At 39.1% G+C, this 24749-nt stretch overlaps 1 protein-coding gene across 2 annotated transcripts; it reads left to right on the plus strand.

Annotated features, from left to right (window-relative positions):
* Positions 1-201: 201 nt before the first annotated feature.
* CNOT9 (CCR4-NOT transcription complex subunit 9) lies at positions 202-24749 on the plus strand. 2 transcript variants are annotated; one of them, XM_081095423.1, is made up of 8 exons: positions 202-493; positions 11822-12001; positions 13124-13239; positions 14620-14729; positions 18338-18447; positions 20518-20616; positions 20817-20908; positions 22462-24749. In XM_081095423.1, the coding sequence occupies exons 1-8, from the start codon at positions 470-472 to the stop codon at positions 22628-22630; spliced, it is 900 nt and encodes a 299-aa protein (XP_080951549.1). In that variant the 5' UTR covers positions 202-469; the 3' UTR covers positions 22631-24749. The 2 variants fall into 2 exon arrangements, with proteins under 2 accessions (XP_080951549.1, XP_080951550.1); XM_081095424.1 differs by lacking the exon at positions 22462-24749 and adding an exon at positions 21800-22209 and having other exon boundaries at positions 340-493.

Genomic DNA, 24749 nt, shown 5'->3' on the forward strand with positions numbered 1-24749 from the left:
GAGCGGAGTCCGCGGAGGTAGCTCCGCCCCATAGTAGCACGCATGCGCATTTTCACTTCACTCACTTTCGACTTCCCCTCGTTTCGTCTTAGTCGGCCTGGTGGGGCATGCGCACTACTTGTCCTCCCGGGACTTTTTCCCGCCCTTCACTGGCCTCCGGAATAGGGTGGGAGTTCACGCCCCTCTCTCGGGGTACCTCCCAGGGGATGCGGGGACAAGTAGGTGGCAGATGTCCTTAAGGTCCTGAATCTTGAGAGGCAAAGGACATACTTTGCTGAGAGTTAGGAGGTGGGAACAAGTTGTTCAGAAGGGGTCAGGGGTGAAAGGTCATAGGGCTGCGAAGGGGCGGAGCGAGCCAAAAGCGGATGGCTGCCGCGGCGGTTCATCATCTTTGGCGGCTTCAGTGCTGAAGTGGGGACGTGGGTCGGGAGCGTTCGGCGGTGGGCGTAGAGCGGCTGCCACTCCCAACATGCACAGTCTGGCGACGGCTGCGGTAAGTGACTGGGCCGCCCGGCCTAGGCCCAGAACCCCTCTCTCTCTCTAGCCCTGCGTTTCGGCCTCCTCCTAGGTCCCTGTGTCGAGCCCGGAGTCCAGCTCCTACTGCCCTCTCCCCCCGAGGCCCCGGCCCCCCTCCTCGCCGCGCCTTGGCCGTGGGGGAGCCCGCCCTCACTTTGCTCGGCGGCCGGCTCTCGTGGCCTCTTGCGTGGCGTTTCGCGTTCTTCTCCGGCCTCGGGGCCTGGTCCCGCGCCCGCAGCGCCGGTCTCGCGGCCGGGACCGGCCATTCATTGCGCTGACCGACAGTTTGGGGTGCCGTTTGCGCGCTGGGCGCCGGTGGGGATGAGGAGAATTCCGTGAGCAACCTGACAGGGCCCGGGGCCTCGGGACTCCCTGCCGAGGCACAACGCAGCGGGAAAGAAAGGGCTTCTGACCCAAACAACGTGCTTTACCGAAGCAACGCTCAGACCCGGGCTCATGTGTGACTTACGGTTCCCTGCGCTTAGAACCTTTTCCCACACATCTCATTTTATCAGTGCAGTTTTTTGACAAAAACGGGGCCTGCAGTTCCCCTGTCTGAAGTAATCCTTTGGCTTCCGATTGCAGTAAGATAAAATCCAGACTCCTTGCCGTGACATACAAAGCCCTCCCTTGTCTTTACAACCACGTTTGCAGTCTCGTTTATGTCACTTGCTCGGTAGGCTCCACTGGCCGCCGTTGCATCCCTTCTACTCTCCCTCCCAGTGCGCTTTTCCATCGAAGGGGCGCTTTCTGATCTCTGTTCTTGGAACGCTCGTCCTGCTCCCATCCCTTATGTACACACACACCCCATGTGGGCTAACGCGGCTCCTCTTCCCTCCGGTCTCTGCCTAAACCTCCCTAGAACTGGCCTTCCCTTACCATTCTTTTTAAAGTAGTTCTGTAACCCTCGACTTTATTAAAGGACCTTTACAGCATGGATTCCACTTTGTAATTTTTGTATTCATTCCCTTGTTTTGTCGGTCTCCCTCTTGAGGACAGAGACAGGTGTAGGGTGGGCCCTGTGTACATGGTTACCCTTGTTCCTGGCATAAAGTAAGGGCTCAGATACTTTCCTGAATGAGGGAGGTGGCTGCTGAGAGCGCTTAGCCAGGATGGGAACACAGGGCCATATGATCTGAGCACGCTCTTCTAAATGCCCATCCCACTTTTTCGGTTTCACCAAGGTGAAGTGATTTAGGAGAGGGTAACATATGGAAACTGCATTATTCGGCAAAATGACAAGTACCAAATAGAGAACTAAAAAAATCACCTTAACTTTAAATATAAAAAGTGAGCTTAAGTGTGATTGGGCTGTAGAAAACTGTCATTTCCAGAGCCAGTGGCATCTCTGCCTCCAGACACCATGTGTCTAAGTGTAACTATTCAAAGTGGAGAGGTACCTTTTATATGTCTCAATTGGTATTTGCAGTTTCCCAATTTTTTTCTTCTTCCAAATTGCATGTATAATTTAGAAGAAGCAAGTCAAGATGAGGTTGCTGCTGGTAGGGGAGGGGCAAGTTAAATAAGGGATTCTGATAAGGTTGGCTTGTCTGTCCATCTCTCAAAATCTGATTGTGTCTTCTCCACACTTTGATACCAAGCTGCTCTTTTCCCTGTCCCTCCCCAAACTCTATACCTATTCACTTTTATTTTTATTTGCTCCCTAATGCTTCTTTTGAACAGCCATTAAAGCTGTATTTCATTACTTAAAATAAGTACTGAATTAATGGTTTTCCAATTAAATTTACAATACCTTGCATTTTTTTAAAATTTGAACTTTTAGGTACAGTTTCACTTGTTATGCTGTTAGACCACACAAAAGTGCTGACAAGTTCCTTTGTACCACTCATTCACTAGAATATTTGGTTAGTCAGGAGGTGGAAGCATAGAAAAGTTGAGTGGCCTCTTTCCCAATTCTCTATGCCTTCCATTAGACAAGCTGCTTGTTATTCTGATTATTTTGCTCTGGGTAAAGGAACAGTAATGGTGTTTGTCACTAGCTACTGTAGTACATGCAATAGTGCTTGCAATAATCTAAAGCCACTTGAGAAAATGCTTTGTGCCTAATGATGAAAATTTGCATTTGTGTTAACCTTTATCTCTTTTTAATGTAACAGGTAAATCATCACTCAGTTGGGGAGACATTACTATCAAAGGAGAATGTAGTCACATGAATGCAGAATGTCATTCACAAAAGAGAGAATTTGAGATAATTTTGGAAGTATCTTAAATTTTCACTCTTGAGTGGTATTTTATTACGCTAAAAATGTATGGTGTAGTAGATTTGTCACTGTATTTTTTTTTTTAAAAGAATGAAATTGGAACCTTATCTTTTTTTTAATATATTGTTATTGATTTCAGAGAGAGAGAGAAACATCAATGATGAGAGAGAATCATTGATCGACTGCTTCCTGCATGCCCCCTACAGGAGATCGAGCCCACAACCCAGGCATGTGCCCTTGGTTGTAATCAAACCTGGAACTCTTCAGTCCTTAGGCCAATGCTTTATTCACTGAGCCAAACCAGCTAGGGCTAGACTTGTCATTCTTTACAAAATACATCCTAACATCTTCATTATTGCCACCATAGAAAGTAATTTCTGTCTCACATCCTATATATAAAAGCCTAATATGAAAATTGACCGAATGGCTGAACGACTGGTTGCTATGATGTGCACTGACCACCGGGGGCAGATGCTCAACGCGGGAGCTGCCCCCAGCCCGCAGGCCCCAGGCCAGCCAAGGCAGGTGCCAGTGGGGACCCCCGGTCGCCCTGCAGATCAGCCCTGTTCTCCGGCCAGGCCTAAGGACCCTACCTGTGCGTAGATTTCGTGCACCAGGCCTCTAGTCTATTAAATAAGGACACACATACCACACAGGATTACCTAAAGATTAAATAAGAATAACAAAGTGCTCAGTGGTTGGCTAGGTTCACTCACTGGTGAAATGACTCGCTCCCAGATTCAACCTTGGGACTCAATTCCTGCCTCCACAGAGTAACAAATCACTTTGTTATGGACCTCACAGGTTGCTTTAGAATAGTAGAACTACAAACTTCACATACTGTGGGTCTTCTGTAATGAATGTTATGCTAGTGATTTAAAACAGCCAAAGGTAAGCCTTTAGGAGATGCATTGGGTATGCATTTTTTAAAATTTTTCTCACTGATATCCATTGGCAATTCTAACATCCATAAACCCTTTTTTTCCATCACTTTCCACCTAAGCGGCAACATCATTAGTTACTTTATATCTTTTTGTTGAAGCTGTGCTAGACTCCCAGACACTCTCCCCTTTGTCAGATAAAAAGAACATTGTGCACTCTGAAGGATCTAATTCAAACACTATCTCCTCCCTCCCATGTCTCCTGTTGAAATTTAAGCAGATTGCCTAATTTCTCTGCTTATTCACTTCCATTTTTAAAAAGGTATTTTAAAGAACATTCTGGCCCTTATTTTATAAAGATAGGATAATTAAGCTAATTCATTATTTCCCCTTGGCATTATTTAAGAAGTGTAGGTTTTTTGAATGTCATTATGTAGACATCAAAAACCACATGTTGAGTCATCTCCAGAATTGGGAAAATACCTGTTTCAGTCCAATTCCATTCTGTTACATATTCATTGGTAGGAAAACCAGCAGTTATTTTGGCCTTTAAACATAAAATTGTATTGATAGGTTTGTCTATTTTCTGTTTAAGAAAGCCATCAATGTCAATTTTTAATTTTAATCATAGGGGCTAAATCATATTTTTATTTATGGGTAAATGAGAGTCTTTTGATTTAGGTTCTAGATATGTTTTTCCTTTTCATATTAGGTGTTAAGATTTCCATAGATAGAGAATCAACTGTCAATAACCTGTGTTTGTGACACTTGGCGTTAACCATTGGTGACTCACTTTGGTGAATCTCTTGCCTGTGTTAAGCTTTGTTGAAAGAAAGAAAATTATTTGAAATACTTTTTCCTTATACAAATCGTTAAACAGAAAAGAGGAGAGTGATTCCCTTGTACATGTTGACAATACAAATATTTTTCACACATATATTAAAAGGAAAGAACCACGGACATTAAATGAGTATATAACTAAAGACACAGTTATATCCAATAGATTCTGTTTCTAATCTTAGCAGACATTGTTGAGGAAGATAACAGTCCAAATCAGACTCTCCTGACTTTGTTTCTAGATATGTAATTGAACTTACTATTTAGCCAAATCCAACTGTTAGTGAGCTGTATTTACATAATAGAACATTAAAGTTCTATATTGTGTTCTTAAGAAACTATTTCTTCAATTTGGAAGGATATTTGTGATTGCAGTTCTATAAACCAGTTAGGGTTCACTGATTTTTGAGAGAAGTAGACTAATTCTGCCATACACTCACTTTGCAATTTTGAATATGTTAAACCTCCCTGAAACCGTTTCCTGTTAGAATTTTGAGAATAAAGGGAGGTGATCCACAGTGACTGGCTGGCACATAGTATGTTCAATAAATTTACCTCCTATAAATAGTTTCTAGAAAAGGCAGGCCTAATATATAGCAACAGAAAGCATATCTTTCTGCTTTCTGGTTACCTAGGGCTGAATGTGGTGGGGTTTATTAAAAGGAGTACTAGAAAACTTTGAGGGGTGGTAATTGAAGTGGTCCATGTCTTTTTTTTTTTTTTTTTATAAATATATTTTATTGATTTTTTACAGAGAGGAAGGGAGAGAGATAGAGAGTTAGAAACATCGATGAGAGAGAATCATCGATCAGCTGCCTCCTGCACATCTCCTACTGGGGATATGCCCGCAACCCAGGTACATGCCCTTGACCGGAATCGAGCCTGGGACCTCTCAGTCCGCAGGCCGACGCTCTATCCACTGAGCCAAACCGGTTTCGGCAGAAGTGGTCTATGTCTTGATTGTGGTGATGGTTACACTGGTGTATAGATTTCTCAAATACTGAAACGTTTTATTGTGTGCAAATTATAACTTAAAAATTATTATTTTTAAAGGGCCACTTAGATTAGGTTCTCACTTATAACTAAACTAAATAATTTCTAAGATTTTATAACTGACTGAGACTTTGGGAATAATCCTATGTAATAAAAGGCTAATTTGCAAATCAACCGAACTGCAGAATGAGTGGTTGCTATGATGCTCACTGACCACCAGGGGGCAGACACTCAGTGCAGGAGCTGCCTCCTGGTAGTCAGTGTGCTCCCACAGCGGGAGCGCAGCTCAACCAGAAGCCAGGCTCACGGCTGGTGAGTGCAACGGTGGTGGTGAGAGCCTCTCCCCACTCCATGGCAGCACTAAGGATGTCCGTCAGTCGGACATCCCCGAGGGCCTCCCACTCCACCCAGTGCACCAGGCCTCTAGTTGAATATGGTTTCCTCATTTTACCAATGATAAAACTGAAGCTTGGAAAAGTAAAGGACACAATTCTAGAAATGGCAAAAAAGTATTTTTTTTTAATATATTTTATTGATTTTTACAGAGAGGAAGGGAGAGAGATAGAGAGCTAGAAACATCGATGAGAGAGAAACATCGATCAGCTGCCTCCTGCACATCTCCCACTGGGGATGTGCCCACAACCCAGGTACATGCCCTTGACCGGAATCGAACCTGGGACCTCTCAGTCCGCAGGCCGACGCTCTATCCACTGAGCCAAACCGGTTTCGGCGGCAAAAAAGTATTTTGAAGACAGTTCTGGCTTCTAGTCCAGTGTGCATTCCAGTTTTGTACTTGTGTAGTTACTTGCAAATCAAGGTCTTTTCTATTCTTCTTCTTTTTTTTTTTTTTAATTGTTTGACTCTGCAAAAATCAGAAGGCACTAATGGACAACCAACCCATCCCATGGTGCTCTGAGTAAAGCTAGTCAGCTTAGATATATGATGGACTAAAGTCTATTCTTTAACTTGATAAACAGGTTCTTAATCCTGGGTTAATGGATGGGTTGGGGTGCTATCCATGAGTTCTCTGAAATTATGTGTAAATTTTGTGAAAATCAAATTATGTGCAAAACAATTTGCAGTTATGTTTTTTTCTAAGGTAAAGATCCATAGATTCCTGTGGATTCAAGAAATGTTCATCTCTGTGTTTGTGGTAGTGTCCTATCATTGTTAATGTGTTTAAGTTAGGTAAGTCATAGATTATTTTGCTTATCTGCTGCTGGACAGTGTGTGCTACTAGGCTGAATTCCATATCACCCACAGCCTCAGAAATATAATTAGTAACTTATAAATTAAAAGATTGTATCAATGGAATTAGGAATCTTTAGAGGTGATCTTTAAATAGAGAATGGGAAGAGGAGGAAATCTGCCCACCATCATTTACTCATAGTTGTAAAACGAGGATAATAACCACATTGTTGTGATTACTAAGTGAAACTATGTTTTTAAAAAAGTACAATACAATTCCCTCTCTTCCCTCATCCCCCTCTTTCACTTCCCACTCCCTTTTAAGAAGACATCAATTTTCAGATTTTAAAAATTTTGTAAGAGGTATGCCTAAATGATCTTTGGGATTCAGAAAGAGAGTAAGATACATTTTGGGTTTTACTATCAAGATCAAAGAATGAAACTAGATCATTATTTTACACCATTCAAAAAATTAACTCAAAGTGGATTAAAGATTTAAATGTAAGATCTGAAACAATAAAATACATAGAAGAAAACATAGGCATTAAGCTTTTGGACATCGGTTTTTGTGAATTTGACTGGAAAGGCAAGGGAAGCAAAACAAAAAACTAAAAAGCCTCTGCACAGCAAAGGAACCATGAACAGAACAAAAAGGCAACCAACTGAATGGGAGAAGATATTATTTGCAAATGATATTTATGATAAGGGGTTAATATCCAAAATACATAAAGAACTCAACAACAGAAACAACTGATTTAAAAATTGGGTAGATGGCCCTAGGCATTTTGGCTCAGAGGATAAAGTGTCAGCCCATGGACTGAAGGGCCCTGGGTTCATTTCAGGTTAAGAGCACTTACCTTGGTTGCAGGTTCCCATCCCTGGTCTGGGTGCGTGCATGAGGCAACCAATCGATGTGTCTCTCTCTCCCTCTCCCTTCTACTCTCTCTGAAAATCGATGGAAAAATATCCTCATAAATAAATAAAAATAGGTAGATGAACTGAATAGACATTGTTCAAGGAAGCCATACAGAGGGCCAACAGACACATGAAAAGATGTTCAAAATCATTAATATTAGGGAAATGCAAATCAAACCCACAATGAGGTATCACATCGTACCTGTTATAATGCTACTCTTTATTTTTTATTTTGTTAATCCACACCCAAAGATATTTTTCCATTGATTTTTAGAGAGAGTGGAGGGGAGGAGGAAGAGACAGAGAGAGAAACATTGATGGTTGCCTCCTGCACACCCCTGGACCGGGGCCAGGGATTGAGTCTGCAACTGAAGTACGATGAACTCAGGACCCTTCAGTCCGAGGGTTGACGGTCTATATCAAATGATTTCACTGACTGCCATTAAAATGATGGTTATTAAGTGCCTTGTAATCTCAACAAGTAGAGAATTTCTCTTAACATAAGTGACACTGTTCATGGTTCTGATTGTTTTCAGATTCTACTGAACTAATAGCAATAACTTTTTAATTTTAGTTTGAGATTTTTATATATTCCCTATCTCTATTGTCTAGGAAATAGACACAGGAAATAGTTTTTTAGAAAGTCGTCTTTAGATCAGACCTAATCTTTCAGGCAGGTGAGAAGCAGCATTAGCAAAGCAATTAAGAGTCTGTTGCCAGACCACTTGGATTCAAATCCTGGCTTGTCACTTAACTTTTAAGTCAGTGCTCCTCAGATTTCTCATCTGTAAAATGCAGGTGGTGATGATACATATTTATTTAGGACAGTGCCTGTCAGAGTAAGTACTGTATATGTTAGCTCCCTTTATATTTTAAGAAATGATTATATTCATCCCATAACAAATAGGTTGTGGGATTTAAACTAATGCCTCCAATTAAGCTGGAGGCAGAATTCAATAGGCATGATGAAAAGGAGGGACCCTGCACCAGATATTTCCTGGTATCAAACTGCCTTCACTGCCTTCCCATTGCTAGAATGGTCTACAGAATCCACAGCTCCAAATTAATGTCTGAGATCCCAACCTGACATCCCTAGCTCTCTTAGAACCAAATTCTCAGGGAGGCTGCAGGTACCCACGAATAGTCTCAAAAGTTGGAGTTTTGCTGGTAGTGGGTGGTCATAGCCCTAGGGACCCAAGCAGACAGACACAAGGCATTGGCCTCCCAGAGTGCCAGCACCATTCATCTAATTGGAGTCAAGTCAGCTCTGGAAATATAAATTAATATGTGGAGATAGGGCATGGTGTTCAGAAGCCATAATATGCTGACTGGTGTTGTTCACCTAGGGTGCCCCAGGGTGGATTGGGGTACAGGGGTGCTGGGTATAAGTCACAGGCTGGGTTTAGTTGGGGTAATGGAGTTTATTGACGGTAGTGTCTGGGTGACAGGACTTTGGGGAGAGTTGACCAGAATGAGCAATGACTAATCAGGGTAGATACTATATTGCTAGAGCAGCATCTGTGAAGCCCCCTTGAATTACTGGATTATGGGTCATTCAAGAGACTGGGCAGGAAACCCAAAGCTAAAATTTTAGCCCTTGTTTCCACTGAGCTTTTAAGGTGATGTAATACTCTAAGCATATCTTATCTTCTGATGGGAATTGCATTTCCAAAAATAACTTTTTAAGTTGAGGGCCTGTCTATAGTAGAATAGAAAGGACAAGCGCTTGGACAATTCTGTTTTTGCTGTAGAGAGGGGAGAAACTACCCTATTCTTTCTACATCATATTGTTACTTTAGGAGCCTTTGTTTCCTTGAGGAGTATCACTGCTGGGAGTCAAAAAACAGCGTTTAACAGATTACTCTAAGGCAACAATTTTCACCTGGTATGCCGCAAGAAATTTTAAAACATGCAATACCTCACTATTTAGTCAAGGGCACTAACCTCTTTTCCCTTAGATTGTTAAGTTTAAAAAATGACAACAGCCAACACAACAATAGTCGTCAGGTGTGAATGAATCAAAATTATACCTTTTTTTTTTGTCAGATCAACAAATACATATATTTTTTGGTGTGCCACAGAATTTTAGTAATTACTTATGTGTGCAATGAGATGAAAAAGGTTGAAAATCACTGCTCTAAGGCATTTAAGGAAGACTTAAGCTGCATGGTATTTCATTTCATTTAGCAGAACACCTTGTGGTACATTCTGTCAAGCAAGTGAAATGATAAACATTAAGCTAAAAACTTACAATCAAGCTTCCATTTATAGAAGGCGATTGTTTAGCTTGGGTAGAGTAAAGTGAATACGCCTCAAAGTTCATCTGAGACTTCAGTCTATTCTTCAACAAAAACAGTTGTCCTTTTTGTTCCTCATCTTTCCATCTGTGTGATGGGTAAATCAACATTCTATCACATTAAGGTACAGTGGGAACATGTACTAGTAAATACTATGAGAAGCCATGTAATACCATTCAAGAAAGCATTGGAATATGCACCTTCATACTTGGGTAAATTGAGCAGGTTTATTCCTTTGAGCATAATGATCTCATCTGCAAGTGCAGAGCCCTTCTTTCTAGCTACCCAACTTTTTCTTTGTCATGGTTTGGGAGGAATTAAATGAGAAAATATTGGACATAGGGACAGAAATCAACATAAATTTGATAGGACTTTCAAAACAGCAACAGTTCCCCTAACCGGTTTGGCTCAGTGGATAGAGGGTCGGCCTGCGGACTGAAAGGTCCCAGGTTCGATTCCGGCCAAGGGCATGTACCTTGGTCGCGGACACATCCCCAGTAGGTGTGCAGGAGGCAGCTGATCGATGTTTCTCTCTCATCGATATTTCTAACTCTCTATCCCTCTCCTTTCCTCTCTGTGAAAAATCAATAAAATATATATATATATAAAAAAAAACAGCAACAGTAATCATTTTTCTAGTCTACCATCTTATTTTCCAGATAAGAGCAATTAAGAGACTTAACTAGGTCATAAGGCTATTTGACAAGTGTGAAGAATTACAGATATCCTCAATTTGAGGGGAATATTGTGGTTCTTTAGCACAATAATGAAAGCATGTTCTATTAAGTCTTTATATAATTCCTACATGAGTATCTATCATGATTCTCAAAGGGGAGAATCATTAGAAGGAAGAGCTTTTCTAAATTACATCCGTTTTCTTCTTCACAGAAGGGGATGCTGATAAAATAAAATTTAAAAAAAAAAGAGAAAGGGATGCTGGAATTATTAGAGAAGAACAGCAATAGATGGCATGGGTGTAACTTTTTTCTTTCAAAAACTTATAGCCAGGCCAGTGTGCTCAGTGGTTGAGCGTCGACCCAGGAACCAACAGGTCAGGGCACATGCTCAGGTTGTGGGCTCAAATCCCCATAGAGGGCGTTCAGGAGGCAGCCAATCAATGATGTTTATCTCTCATCAGTATTTCTATCTCTATCCCTCTCCTTTCCTCTTTCTCAAAAAAAACAAAAAACAATAAAAACAAAAAACTATTATAGGTACATGATAAAAAAAAGTTTAAACTATGTAAAAGGTTTTATTGTATACAATGAAAAGTAAGTCTCCCATATGGATTCCAAAGTTAGAGGTAACTACTGTTAACAATTTCTTATGTGTTCTTTTAGAAATGTTACATGTAAATATGTAAGAATATATGTGTATGTTAATGGAAGCATATATGCCATTCTGCACTCTTTTTTGTTGTTTTTGGCTTTTTATTTAGTATCAACAGATACAGAGGTACAGTGTCTCTTTTTTAAAAGACTGCATAGTATCTATAATAATGAAAACATAATATGCTAATTAGACCGGACAGCTGAACGAACTTCAGGATGTCCTTCCAGACGACCTTCTGGACGAAGCCAGGGCTGCAAGAGCCACTCCTTGCATGAATTTCATGCATCGGGCCTCTAGTTCTGTATAAAAATGTACCCATACATTTTAAACCAGTTCCTTAAGGATAGATATTTGTTATTTTAAGTTTTCTGCTTTTAAAACAGTGCAACAGTAAATATCTTGGTATGTCTTCAGTACAGCCCAAGTATATCTATGGGATAAATTCCTAAACATGGAATTATTAAAGTGTATGTGCAATTTAGATTTTATAAATTCAATTAGTTTATATCAAGTGTGTATATTTAGAAAAGCTCTCCGGATATTTATGAAAAGTATATTCACTCTAAAGCACTACTGCAGAGTAAGATTTCGTTTGATTCTAATGAAACGCACTTGTTTACTTTCTTGTTTTCACTTGAAGCCTGTGCCTACTGCACTGGCTCAAGTAGATAGAGAAAAAATCTATCAGTGGATCAATGAGCTGTCCAGTCCTGAGACAAGGGAAAATGCTTTGCTGGAGCTAAGTAAGAAGCGAGAATCTGTTCCTGACCTTGCACCCATGCTGTGGCATTCGTTTGGTACTATTGCAGCACTTTTACAGGTGAGTATATATATACATGAGCTGTAGTTCAGCCCTGTTTATTACACTTGTAACTCTCCCTTTGCCCAAATGATTTTGAAGACATTAGTAGGGTGAGTCTCTAAATGTGGGCATTTGCAAGAATCTTGTAGAAAAGTTTAAGGTGCTTGTTAAAATGCAGATTTTTGGATCCTACCCAAGATATTTGGTTTATTTAGTCTGAGATTAAAATCTGTATTTTTAATAAGCACCTCCCCTGCTCTCAGGTGATTCTGATGCAGGTGGTCTAACAACTACACTTTGAGAAACACAGCTTTAGGAATACTACAGGACAGTTCTACATGACAGTGGCGAGAAGGTGGAAAGTCAGGTGTAAAGACTGCAAGGTATATACTGGGGAAAGAAAATGTTAAAGATATGACAGTTGTAAGATTAAAGGTGGGAACAATTGTACATTAAAGATTAAATAACTGAAATTTGTTTCTGACCAAAATGGTCATTGGTAGGGAATAAATTGATATGCTATAGTCTAGGAATGATCATCCTTTAAAGTACTGTATGAAATACCTAATATTTATGTTAATTTTTCAGATCTGTTAAGTCAGTTCACATTCTGTCCCTATTGCATGTAGCCAAGAATCTAATCTTTCTTATTGGAATATTTTTTATGTAAAAGTTTTACAATTAAAATAAATGAAATTGTATTCAACAAATCATCATCTTTTGAGGGAGAGTACATATATTCACTGCATATACCCATGTTCTTATCTTCCTCTTTTTGCAGTTGCTATCTGGCCAAACTCAAGCTCCTTTATGGGTCACTGTGGTTGATTTACTAACATTTTCTGGCCAGGTTCCTCATCACTGTAACTTAAAGCAGGGTGTTGACAAAAAAGGGATTATAAATGTAAGAATTTCACACAAGTGAAAGCTTCAACAGATGCAGGATATAAAGAAAGTGTCAGTGACCACAGCTGCCTCCATAGCTGTCTTCCTAGAGACATGTAGAAATATCAGGTAGTCTCAGTCAAGTATATTTCTGATGAAAGGATAGGAGCATATTTAAGTTCTTTGCTTTAATATCATGGGAATTAATTTTATAACAAGTTATACTTTGTTCATCTGGTGGTTTCCATTTTTTAGGAAATCGTAAATATTTATCCGTCTATCAACCCACCCACCTTAACAGCACACCAATCTAACAGAGTTTGCAATGCTCTGGCATTACTGCAGTGTGTGGCATCACACCCAGAAACCAGGTAAATGCTTTGAATGAGTCTATTTGGGAAGGTTTGTACTGAATGTGATCTTTAACTTTTTCTGAATGATGACAAGGAGGGGCATGCAGTAGGGTGCATGTACGTGGGCATGGATATTCAGGATCCACATTCACTTTTTAATTTTATCCTGAAGAATTTCTGGTATCTTATTCACTAAATTTTAGTGTGATGACAGTTATAGTATTACTTAACATGTTCTTTTATAATTAACTTTTTTTAACCTCTTTTTAGTGTGGTAAAATATACATAAAATTTACCATTTTAACCACTTTTAAGTGTATAGTTCATTAATATTAAATATACTTATAATGTTCAACCATCACTACCATCCATCTCCATAATTCTTCATCTTTTAAAGCTAAAACGCTAGCCTGGCTGGTGTGGCTCAGCTATTGAGGGTCAAGCCATGCATCAATAAGTCACTGGTTCGATTCCCGGTCAGGGCACATGCCTGGGTTGCGGGCTCAATCCCCAGTAGGGGGCATGCAGGAGGCAGCCAATTGATGATTTTCTCTCACCATTGATGTTTCTATCTCCCTCTCCCTGTCTGAAATCAATAAAAATAAATTATAATAAATTTTTTAAAGTTTTGTGTGTTAGCTCTCCTACAAGGTTTAACTATAAATACTGTACAGTAATAGATTGATTCCGTATTAGTTGCCTGACAAAAGCTGCAAATTAAAATGTTTTTAGAATATTTAGTGTATCTGGAATTTCTCTAATAAAAAGAGAAGAGTATGCGTTTAAGCATAGCAAATAAACCTGAAATGGCTGCTTTGTTGTCTTCGTTTATAAGGTTTTGTCTGACTATACCTGTGAATATTGTTATTCAGCCATAACTTAGGTGAGAGAAGGCATCTAGGAGAATCTCTTGGGCACTTGATTGCATTTTATGGTCTAGTATTTTAAAATCTGCAGTTAGATATTTCTTAAGTACTTGGTACTGATACGAGGGAAAATCATGTATTCTCTTAACCATTGGCCTAGACTGGGGTTTTTAAATCTTGACACCATTGATGTTTTGAACTGGATAAGTGTCTGTGGTGGGAGGAGAGGGGATGGGGAGGGGAGAGGGCTGTCCTGTGTATTGTAGGATGTTCAGCAGCATCCCTGGCCTCTGTCTACTGGATGCCAACAGCACTACCTCAGTTGTGACAACCAAAAATATCTTCAGATGTTGCCACATGTCCCTGGGGGTGCAAAATCACCCCACTGAGAACCACTGGTCTAATAACAGTCTTTCCTAAAGATATCTCGGTCAGTCAATGTTAAAGACCTTACAGAATTAACCATCTGGAAATTTGAATGTTTAGAATCCTTAGAAATTAATTCTGGGCTCCTTATGATTATTTCTTCCAGGTCAGCATTTCTTGCAGCACACATTCCACTTTTTTTGTACCCCTTTTTACATACTGTCAGCAAAACGCGTCCTTTTGAATATCTTCGGCTAACCAGTCTTGGAGTTATTGGTGAGTCATAAGGGTTGTTCTGCAAGCCTGAAGACCTGATTTATAATAGTGGTCTTAACTTGAGTGCTTTGTCTGCTGTTTTCTAGTTCACTAATTGTTTCTGTCTTTGAGATTTAGAATGTTTTTACTAATGAGTATCGACCATGATGGCTCTTCTCAAGTACCATTCGGGGTGTTAATAAGGCCCAACATTTGGGATTAAATTCAGTGTATATGTAGAAACATTTGCTAGAATTGGGAGAGTAAAGTACTTCAGTCAACAAATAAAAAGTATAATTCTAGGAATAAGAATCTGAGTTTGTTGTTTGTCTTTCTCACTTCTAACCTGTTCTCCTTTAACTCGAAGAGTTTACCTTCTATTTCACCTAGTTCAATTTTTGCATGCTTGAGCTAATGCTTCCATATACATTTACTCTGGGAAATGTATCTAAAATACATTTTATTCAAGAAAATAATATAACTCCTATAATATATAGCTATTTCAGATAGCTATTTCAGATCTCAGCCTCCTGGGTAGTAAAGAACTACTTTTGGGTTTGGGAAATGTAAACACACTCAAGAAAGTTTCTTTCTCAATTACCCTTTCTGTTTTTAGTGTCTTCTTATAGTTTTTGCTTACATACCAATCAAACCATAAGGACATTGATTATTCAAATTTTGTTTTATTAGGTTATTTTTATGTTCAACCTGTGTTCACATGCCTATGGTTATAAACCATAAATCAGGAAGTATAATTTAAAAGTTTGATATTTCTAAGACATATTTCTGACATTTTATTATGCTTTTAAGGAGTAACTATTACTTCATTTACTCCAGATGAATGTTATTGTTTTTTACATCTTCTGGGTGGCACTCTAATTAGTAACTTTTTTCCCAATATATTCTTTTCTGCTTTAAAGCTACATAAATTGCTATATAAATTTGTATGTAGGATTTAAGATAACATGATTTCAGCCAAAAGAAAACATTTATATTTTAAATCTGATTTAAATCATCCTATTTCTATTGTGTGCTTTTTTTACTGTTGATGTTGGATGGTATATTTATGAGATGGTAAGATAAAGATAACAGTGGAGGATGAATAAAATACTTGGACAACATTAAGCCAATTGTTCACGGTTGCGTATCTTTTCTGAAACTCAGTTTCTCCAAGTCAATTGAAGGTGAACATTTGGACCTAAATTTTTTGCTTATACAGTAAAACCTTGGTATAACGGACTAATTTGAGTGAGGTGGTGTCCATTAAAGCTGAAAGTTTGTTATATAATAAAGTAGGTTTTCCAAATGTATGTTAAAAAGTTGACAAATAGTTTACCTGTTTTTACTTATGTAGACATGTTTATGTAATTAAGTATGTTTGAGAAGTTTAATTTTACAAAAAACATTTCTAGATGTATAATGGTAATTTTAAATTTATACTGAATTAGTCTAGTAAATGCATGCATTCACCAGTCACTATAAGTAAACAAATGCACATGGCTGGAGCATGGCTTAGCACACATCCACACGAGTTAAAACTGCTGCAGAAAGTCATGTCACACAACAAAGAACCAATTACCAAGCATGATGTATTATGATCACATACTAGTCATTCATTGAACATTGTTTACATGGGGTAACTCTTAAATTTAAATATGTAGACTATAATTGTAGATGTAGTATTTATTTATGTCGGCGAAATTACTATAGTGTTTTTTCTAACATATGGCCTATTCCCTAAAATTTGTCAAAAATAACAGTGAATTGCCCAGCCGGTATCGATCAGTGGTTGAATGTTAACCTATGAACCAGGAGGTCACTGTTTGTTTCCGGTCAGGGCACATGCCCAGGTTGTGGGCTCAATCCCCAGTGAGGGTCGTGTAGGAGGCAGCCAATCGATGATTTTCTCTCACCATTGATGTTTCTATGTCTTTCTCTCCCTCTCCCTTCCTCTCTGAAATCAATAAAAACAAAAAGGAAATAAATAATGGTGAATTGCCTTGGCCAGTGTGTAGTTACAGCATTGGCCTGCCCTCCCAAAGGTCTTGGGTTTGATTCTTGGTCAAGAGCACGTACCTGGGTTTCAGGTTTGCTCCCCACCCCCTGTCAGGGTGTATATGGGAAGCAACCAGTCAAAATGTCTCTCTCACATCAATGTTCCTCTCTCTCTCTCTCTCTCTCTCTCTCTCTCTCTCTCTCTCTCTCTCTCTCTCTTTCTCTCTTCCCCTCTCTTTCCCCCTTCCCCTCCCTCTCTCCCTCTCCCTCTCCCCAGTGGGAAAAATATCCTCTGGTGAGGATTAACAACAACGACAACAAAATAACAGTGAACTAATAACAAAAAGTAACCTGTTAATTTAATTATAAGCAAATTTTGGTTAAAAGCATTTTAAAATTAACAGGATGTTAATTTTCACATATGACATACGTACCAGAAATTTTGTCCATTAAATCCCAAATTCGTTAAATTGAGGTCTGCAAAATCAAGGTTTTACTGTAGCGTAGTTCAAGAGTCATCAGGCAAGTCTGAATATAAATGAAATGATACATAAAAGAAATTAGGAAACACTTGAAACTGAATAAAAATTAAAACATATCAAAATTTGTACAATGCAACTGAAGCAGGGCTTAGAAGGAAATTTGTAGCATTAAATTCTTATACTAGAAAAGGAGAGAGGTCTTTAATTAAATATCTTAAGCAAGCACTTTAAGAAACAAGAAAAAGGAGCAAGAGAGTAAGATTTTCTCTCTATCAACCTCGTCTTCTTTTTTGAGATGGAAAATGCAAAAGGCAAGAAGTGGAACTCCACAAATAAGTCGGGGTCGGGGAAAGGCTTGAAATTTCAACTGGTAGAAGCTAAAGAGGAACATCATGCTGCTGGTGAACCAAGTATACAAAACTCAGTTGTTTCATGGGGTTCTGCTTCCCTGTGTACAGAACGGAGATAATACCACTGAACTGTGTCAGTCACTTGGTCAATGGTCTTAGTTTAGAGACCAACAGAATAATAGTATTTTAGAAATCATTTGTTTCAACTATTATTTTTAGATAAAGAAACAGGCCTACAAAGGGAAGGTACCATTATCAAACTTAAGTAAACTATTGTAGAACCAGGATTAGAATCTAGGTGTATGTGTGTTTCTTGTTTAGATATCCAAATGTTTGTGCTCTTTGAGGAAAGAGGGGCAATTAATAATCAGGAAGTAATGTTTATGTGCATTGTGAAGTAGGATTCAGACTGACACTGCTACCTGGGAATGTGCTTTAATACTGATGTAGAATTCTCTCTTACCTAAAATAAATGAAGAATAGATGGTGATATTATATGATTGTCTACCAAAAGTGATTAAAAAAATGATTTAGGTGGCTACACTGTTGCAAACTCTGTGATCGACCAAACTTGGTTCCTGATCTTTTAGAGCTGACTGATAGCAGTCAATCTGTGCTTCTCTTCCTCCCCCTTTTTTTTTAAAAAAAAACCATGGGTACAGCTGATGTTCTGACATATAAACTACAGTTTGTGTTCTGTGTTATTTCAGTTCCACAACTAGCTTGGATGAACAATACAAAGTTCATTTTAATTGGAAATCCTAACAACTGAAATACTTTTGTTTGTCCATATTTTCTTTAGGGGCTCTGGTGAAAACAGACGAGCAGGAAGTAATCAATTTTTTATTGACAACAGAAATTATCCCTTTGTGTTTACGCATTATGGAATCTGGAAGTGAACTTTCTAAAACAGTATGTGCTTTTAACTTAATGGATTCTACATTGTGTTGGCTCTTGAGCTACTTCTTTATGGTGTATAGGATAACTATTTTGGAAAGCTATTTGGTGGTAGTATCCACTATAAACATAAGCCTTTTTCATGATCCAGCAGTCCCACTCTTAGGAATATACACAAAAGAAATGAGCTCTCATATACATCAACACATGTACAAGAATGTTTATAGCAGTTTTACTTATAAAGGATAAATTGTATTATAGTCACAAAATAAACGGTATAGTAATTAGCCCTGGCCCATGCACTTAAGATTAGTGCACTTTGTACACTTTACACTTTTATTTTTTTTTTTTATTTTTTTTTAAATATATTTTATTGATTTTTTACAGAGAGGAAGGGAGAGAGACAGAGAGTTAGAAACATCGACGAGAGAGAAACATCGATCAGCCGCCTCCTGCACATCTCCTACCGGGGATGTGCCCGCAACCCAGGTACATGCCCCCGACCGGAATCGAACCTGGGACCTTTCAGTCCGCAGGCTGACGCTCTATCCACTGAGCCAAACCGGTTTCGGCTACACTTTTATTTTATATGTTTGTATTACTTTGCTATTGATGCCATAACAAATTGCTACAAGCTTGGTGGCTTAAAATAACACGAAATTTATTCTCTTATAGGTCTGGAAGCCAGAAATAGTCAGTCAGTTTCACCAAGTGAAAGTCAGGGTGTCAGCAGGGCAACGTTCTTTCTGGAAGCTTTAGGGGAGAGTCCCTTTCTTTACCTTTTCCATCTTCAAGAATTGCATGCCTTGACTCATGCACCCTTCCTCCATCTTCAAAGCCAGCAGTGTAGCATGTTAAAATCTCTCTCTGCTTCTATCACACTGCCTTCTCCCCTGTGGTTGAATCTCCCTCTGCCTCCCTCTTGTAACAGCACTGTGATGCCCTGGCCAGTGTGGCTCAGTTGGTTGGGTGTCATCCCATGAACTGAAAGGTTGCCAGTTTGATTCCTGGTCAGGGCACAACACATTGTCCCAGTTGCAGGCTCAATCCCTGGTAAGGGGCAAGCAGGAGGCAGCTGATCTATGGGTTGCTCTCACATGGATGTTTCTTTTTCTCTCCCCCTCTCCCTTAAAAAAAACTACCAAAAACAAACAAACAAAAAAAAACAAAACACTTGTGATTACATTTAGGACATACCTGGATAATCCAGGATGAGTAATCTCCCCTGCCCTCCCCCAAGATCCTTAATCACATCTATAAAGTTCCTTTTGCCATATTATGTAGCATTCACAGGGTTTGCTGATTAGGACCTGGATATCTTTGGGAGCCATTATGAGCTAACCACAATGTTGTATCCCAGTAAAATTAACTAATTCCCACAGTTGATTCTGATAAGCAGGCAAAGAAGAGAATCATTATAATAACTGACTTGAATTAAACTAGTATTTTTTTAAATTCTATGTAAGAGTTAATGAGCTTAAGTTGGGGGTATTCGAAGGGAGGCTTAAAAATCTTATTTTTTTAAGGATCTTTTAAGAATAGGAAAAGCCTTCATTTGGAAAAGATGAGGCATAGCTGCATCTCTAAAATCATCTTGTCCCATGGAAAACAGAATAGGCTCTGTATTCAAACTAGTTTTGGATCTCAGTTCTGCAACTTAATAGCTTTGTCACTTGGGACCAAAACCTGGCAAGTTATTGATTATCAGTTATACCTGATACATAGTAGGTTTTCAGTAACAGAAAGTTTCGACTTTTTTAAGAATCTGATAATTATCCAGAATCTATTTTTTTGTGTATGTAAAATGAGAACAACAATGGTACCTACCTCATAGGTATATTGTGAAAATAAAATAAGGCATGTTTTATATCTTTAGGAAAAATTCTAACAGATAGTAACTGTTCAGTATTGTAAAAGTTGTTTGTTTTTGTTTTTTTACTATGTATATCTCATCAAGTAAGATGTATGTAATGCAAGGGTCTCTGCTTCATTTTCTGATTCATGGTTATTTCTGGGAGATTGTATAGACTGTTGGAAGACAAATCTGAGTAATGTTTTGGACTCCTTCATTTTGTTTTACTCCAGGTTGCCACATTCATCCTTCAGAAGATCCTCTTAGATGACACTGGTTTAGCTTATATATGTCAGACATATGAGCGTTTCTCCCATGTTGCCATGATCTTGGTGAGTTCCTTTATCCACCCTCTTTGCAACTACTTCTGACCACACAGCTTAGTCCCTTTGCAGTTGATACTGAACAACTTCAGTATTCCAACTAGAAATAACCCTGGAACCTTGTATAATCATTCTTGCGATATCTCATCTTTTGATTATTTTGTGTTTTGTGGGTTTTTTCCTACCCACCCCATTTTGGGGAGAAACAGGGTAAGATGGTCCTGCAGCTATCCAAAGAACCTTCCGCCCGTCTGCTGAAGCATGTAGTAAGATGTTACCTTCGACTCTCAGATAATCCCAGGTAAACATTTACAGAATTTATAGAACTTCGGGGAAATACTCTGGTCAATGGTTGCTTCATCTCATGGCATAGCTTCTATATCTTTAGGGCAGGTAAGGGATATAACTATATTTAGTTTATCTGAGACAGAACTTGATTAATTCCTTTTAAAATCTGAAGTGATAAATTTTTAAAATCCATCAGAATTTTATTTCTCCATTATAACTGTACCCTACTCTAAAATTCCAAAGAGTTCAAATAGTTCCCTGGGAACCTTAGAATACATTACTCCTGTGATTTGAGCTTTCAATTGCTACTCTAGGTGGTCAAAAAGATAATATTTTCAAAGATCTTAAGAAAGGAACAGGACTTAGAGGGCTCGTGATGTATTTTCATTTCTCTCCTTGATTCCTGTAAAGTTCTTTAGCTAATTATTTCATCTCCCTATGTTTATAAAATCTTTCAGCCAGAAATCATATATTGTAGGTATAATGCATTTTAGAAATATTTGACCTTTTGCTTTATAAATCCATAATTCATGCTGAAAGCCACTTTCTCAGATTCTGCTAAACCACATAATGGAGTGATTTCTGTGTTCCTAGGAATGGGAATTACTTGATTTAATGTGAACTCTTGCCACTGAGGTTATTCAAGCCCTAACTATTTATTTGACCATTTTGTCCTGCTCCTTAGTGGTTCCTATTTTCACCAAAGTTTGACTATATTTATTTGAAATTCTACTTGTACAGAGCTGTAACTTTGCTTAAAACGAAACTGCCTTATACAGGGGTGGGCAAAAATAGGTTTACAGTTGTGAATATGCAAAATAGTTTATTCTTTGTATTGTTATTTATTTGTATTATTTGTCTTCTTATTGTTATTTTGTATCCTGACTTATGATTTATCTTTTAGGTAATGATGTCTGGTAATTTAACCTGCTTTTGCCCACCGCTATAGTTAAACCTTTTTGAGGTTTTCAGATTTGACTTTCTGCTGGTCAACTTTAAAAAAAAAAATAAAGCATGTAAAAGTTCATCTGATAATTTTGCTACCATAGTTTTGTTTTTATTGCTCATCTCTTACTAAGGATTTTAACTATAAAACTGAAGCAATTTTTGGAAAGAAACAAATTTATATTAATTTAGAATTAAAGTTTATTGTAATACTATGAGTCGGGCCATATTCCTTGTTAGCGTACTGATTTTGGAAATGTTTCATTTATTATAACCCATATATTTCTGATATGAGCATATTGGCAATATTTACTGTAATAAATCAGAAAGCAGTTTGAATTGAAGTAAACTATTATACCATTTCATTCCATTTTCCTTTGTCATGAAGTTCTATATGGGGGCATCATTGTGAAAATCTGCAGGCTACAGATTCTGAAGATGTCTCTAAGTTTATACCTCATATAAGCTTTAAAGAATGTTAATGGCTTCTAAAAAGTAACTTGACAAAGCCATAGGTTCAGAATTCTGTATATTTATGTCTAAGTAAGGGGCTCTTTCCTGTCCCTCAAATGTGGCTTTATTTGTTGGTCTCCCTGGTTGGTTTGTTTGTTTCTGATGTAGGGCACGTGAAGCACTCAGGCAGTGCCTCCCTGACCAACTGAAGGACACAACCTTTGCCCAGGTGCTAAAAGATGACACCACCACGAAACGCTGGCTTGCACAGCTGGTGAAGAACCTGCAAGAAGGCCAGGTCACCGATCCCCGGGGTATCCCCCTCCCCCCTCAGTAATCCTCTCCTGTCCCCTCCCACTACTCCCACAAGTTGGGAAGGGAGGGAGAACCTTCGAAGAAAACAGCTCAGGTTTTATTGCTGACTGGGAATAGACAACCTCAATGCTGAACTGCACTGGAGAAAAAGGGCAAGGTACTCCAGCTGAGGTATATGAGCTGCCATCTCAGGCTGCTTTGACGACATGGGCTTCCTCTGCTACTCCCAGAAAATGGGCTCCTGACAGAAGTCTGCCACCACAGCCCCAGGAGGGAGTCAACACCAGCAAATGCTGTATTTGCAGCATGCCCAAGATCCTTCTCCCCCACCTCTACCTAGCCACTGGCAGGGAGAGGAGATGATGGTGATAGCAGCGGAACTCTAGGCATGGGAACGCCTGGGACCAAGCCATGCGGTGTTCGTTTTTTGTTTTGTTTTTTCATTTTGTCTTCCTGGAAGACTCAAGATGTGTCCCTTCATTCCCTCTCTCAGTATTTGTTTACTTTGGTATTTGTTTGTTTTTTTGTTTGTTTAAATCTCAGAGAGAGAGAGGTGTGTTTGTGGACACAAGCTGTAATATTCAGCAAAACTTTGTCATTTGGCAGTGTTTACAATCTGTTAGCTGCATAAGCTCAATAAAAAGTTGGTCTGGGCATAACATCCCCTCCAGCAGGCCAATAGCTGCATGAACTATTGGGAAGAATGGGAGGCAGGGGAAAGAGATAATGCCAAAGGACAGCAGGAACCCAACCACCTATTTCCCTTCCCTTTCCCAGTCTTCTACCCTCAGTTCTGGATGCCACCAGGACCTTAACCTCATTTTTGGCTTCAGCTGCTAACTATATCAAATCTCATTTTCCTCCAATTAAAGTTAGACATCTTAATTCATCAGGCTGTCCTGGAAGGTTATTATATTGAGGGAGGCAGTGGTTCTCACCTATTCAAGTCCTCAAAGATCTTTCCTGAAAGACTTTTTTAAAGGGAGATGCCTGGAATTAAGATGATAGGCTACTTGATCCCATTCTTTCTTTGTTTTAGTGTGAATTTCTGCAGCTCCATCTGTCTTCATGATTGTACTTGAAACAGTATTAGCCAAATTGAGTTCATTTTATTCAGATTTAAGATAGATGACTGAGTCCACTATCTTAGTCCATTCAGTCCTTTCTTTTTTACACATTCCCTTTTGATCTATGGGAATTACAGGGTTGCCACTAAAATTTTTTTCACTGTTCATATTGTGTTAGAGAACCCCGCTTCCTTCTGTGGAGCTTTAGGTAACTCTACTCACAATCCAGTGTAATCTGCCTTGCTTTATCCCAATCCTTCCTCCTACCAAAACCTGCTCTTGCTCTCATCTCCATCTCCATTGAAAGATGGGATTGTTAATCCAACTCTAGAGAGAGACCAAGTATATTCTGTTCACATCTCACACAATTGAAGGTGTCTGAACAAGTTTAGTCCATAAGAGGCAAATTCAGAGAAATCTTTGCAGAGACAGTTCTGCCAACACAAGGGCTCTTTCAAACCGACTTTCACAAAAGGGAGCCAGACTTGTTAGTTGACTTCTGTCTCTTTAGAGCCAAGAAAGTTGTAATTGACTGGCCTAGATGTAGGAAGAGTAGGATAAGCACTTAATCCCCTGCCTTCCAAACTGAAGAGGAGGACCAAACTAGCTCTCAATAATCTCAAGCCTGAAGAGAAGAGGTCTTGGAGGAACAGAGAAGAAGAATGGACTGGATAGACATCTTGACTCCCTTCAGCCCATAGTTTATATCTGAAGAGTCCAGCTAGGGTAACACTAATTTTTGCCAAACATCTTCCTACTGAGCCAAAGTGTTCTCATCCCCCTCCACTGGGAAGCAGCTGAGGCTCAGGCCCTTGCTCCCTGAGAAATTGTTTCTCCATCTTTCGGTGCATTGGCCATATTACTGTGCCAATAGTGTCTTAATTCTTTTTACATCTATTCTCAGCTGTCCTTGGACCCCATATAAGAGTTGCAGGGGAGGGATGGAAATGGGTATTATTCCTTGTAGTTGATCCTGATGTCGTGTGTATAAAAAGATCCCTCCCCTCATTCTGTGTTTTTCATCCCTTGCATTTCTTCAACAGGATTGAAATAAAAACATGCTTCTGTTTTTAT

This window comes from Myotis nattereri (assembly GCF_964212035.1).
Source record: "Myotis nattereri genome assembly, chromosome: 7".
Taxonomy (NCBI): Eukaryota; Metazoa; Chordata; class Mammalia; order Chiroptera; family Vespertilionidae; genus Myotis; species Myotis nattereri.

Coding starts and splice junctions, on each gene's coding strand:
- CNOT9 (XM_081095423.1), top strand. CDS start 470: ATGCACAGTCTGGCGACGGCTGCG. Junction 494..11,821: donor ACAGTCTGGCGACGGCTGCG/GTAAGTGACTGG, acceptor TTTCACTTGAAG/CCTGTGCCTACTGCACTGGC. Junction 18,448..20,517: donor GAAGTGAACTTTCTAAAACA/GTATGTGCTTTT, acceptor GTTTTACTCCAG/GTTGCCACATTCATCCTTCA.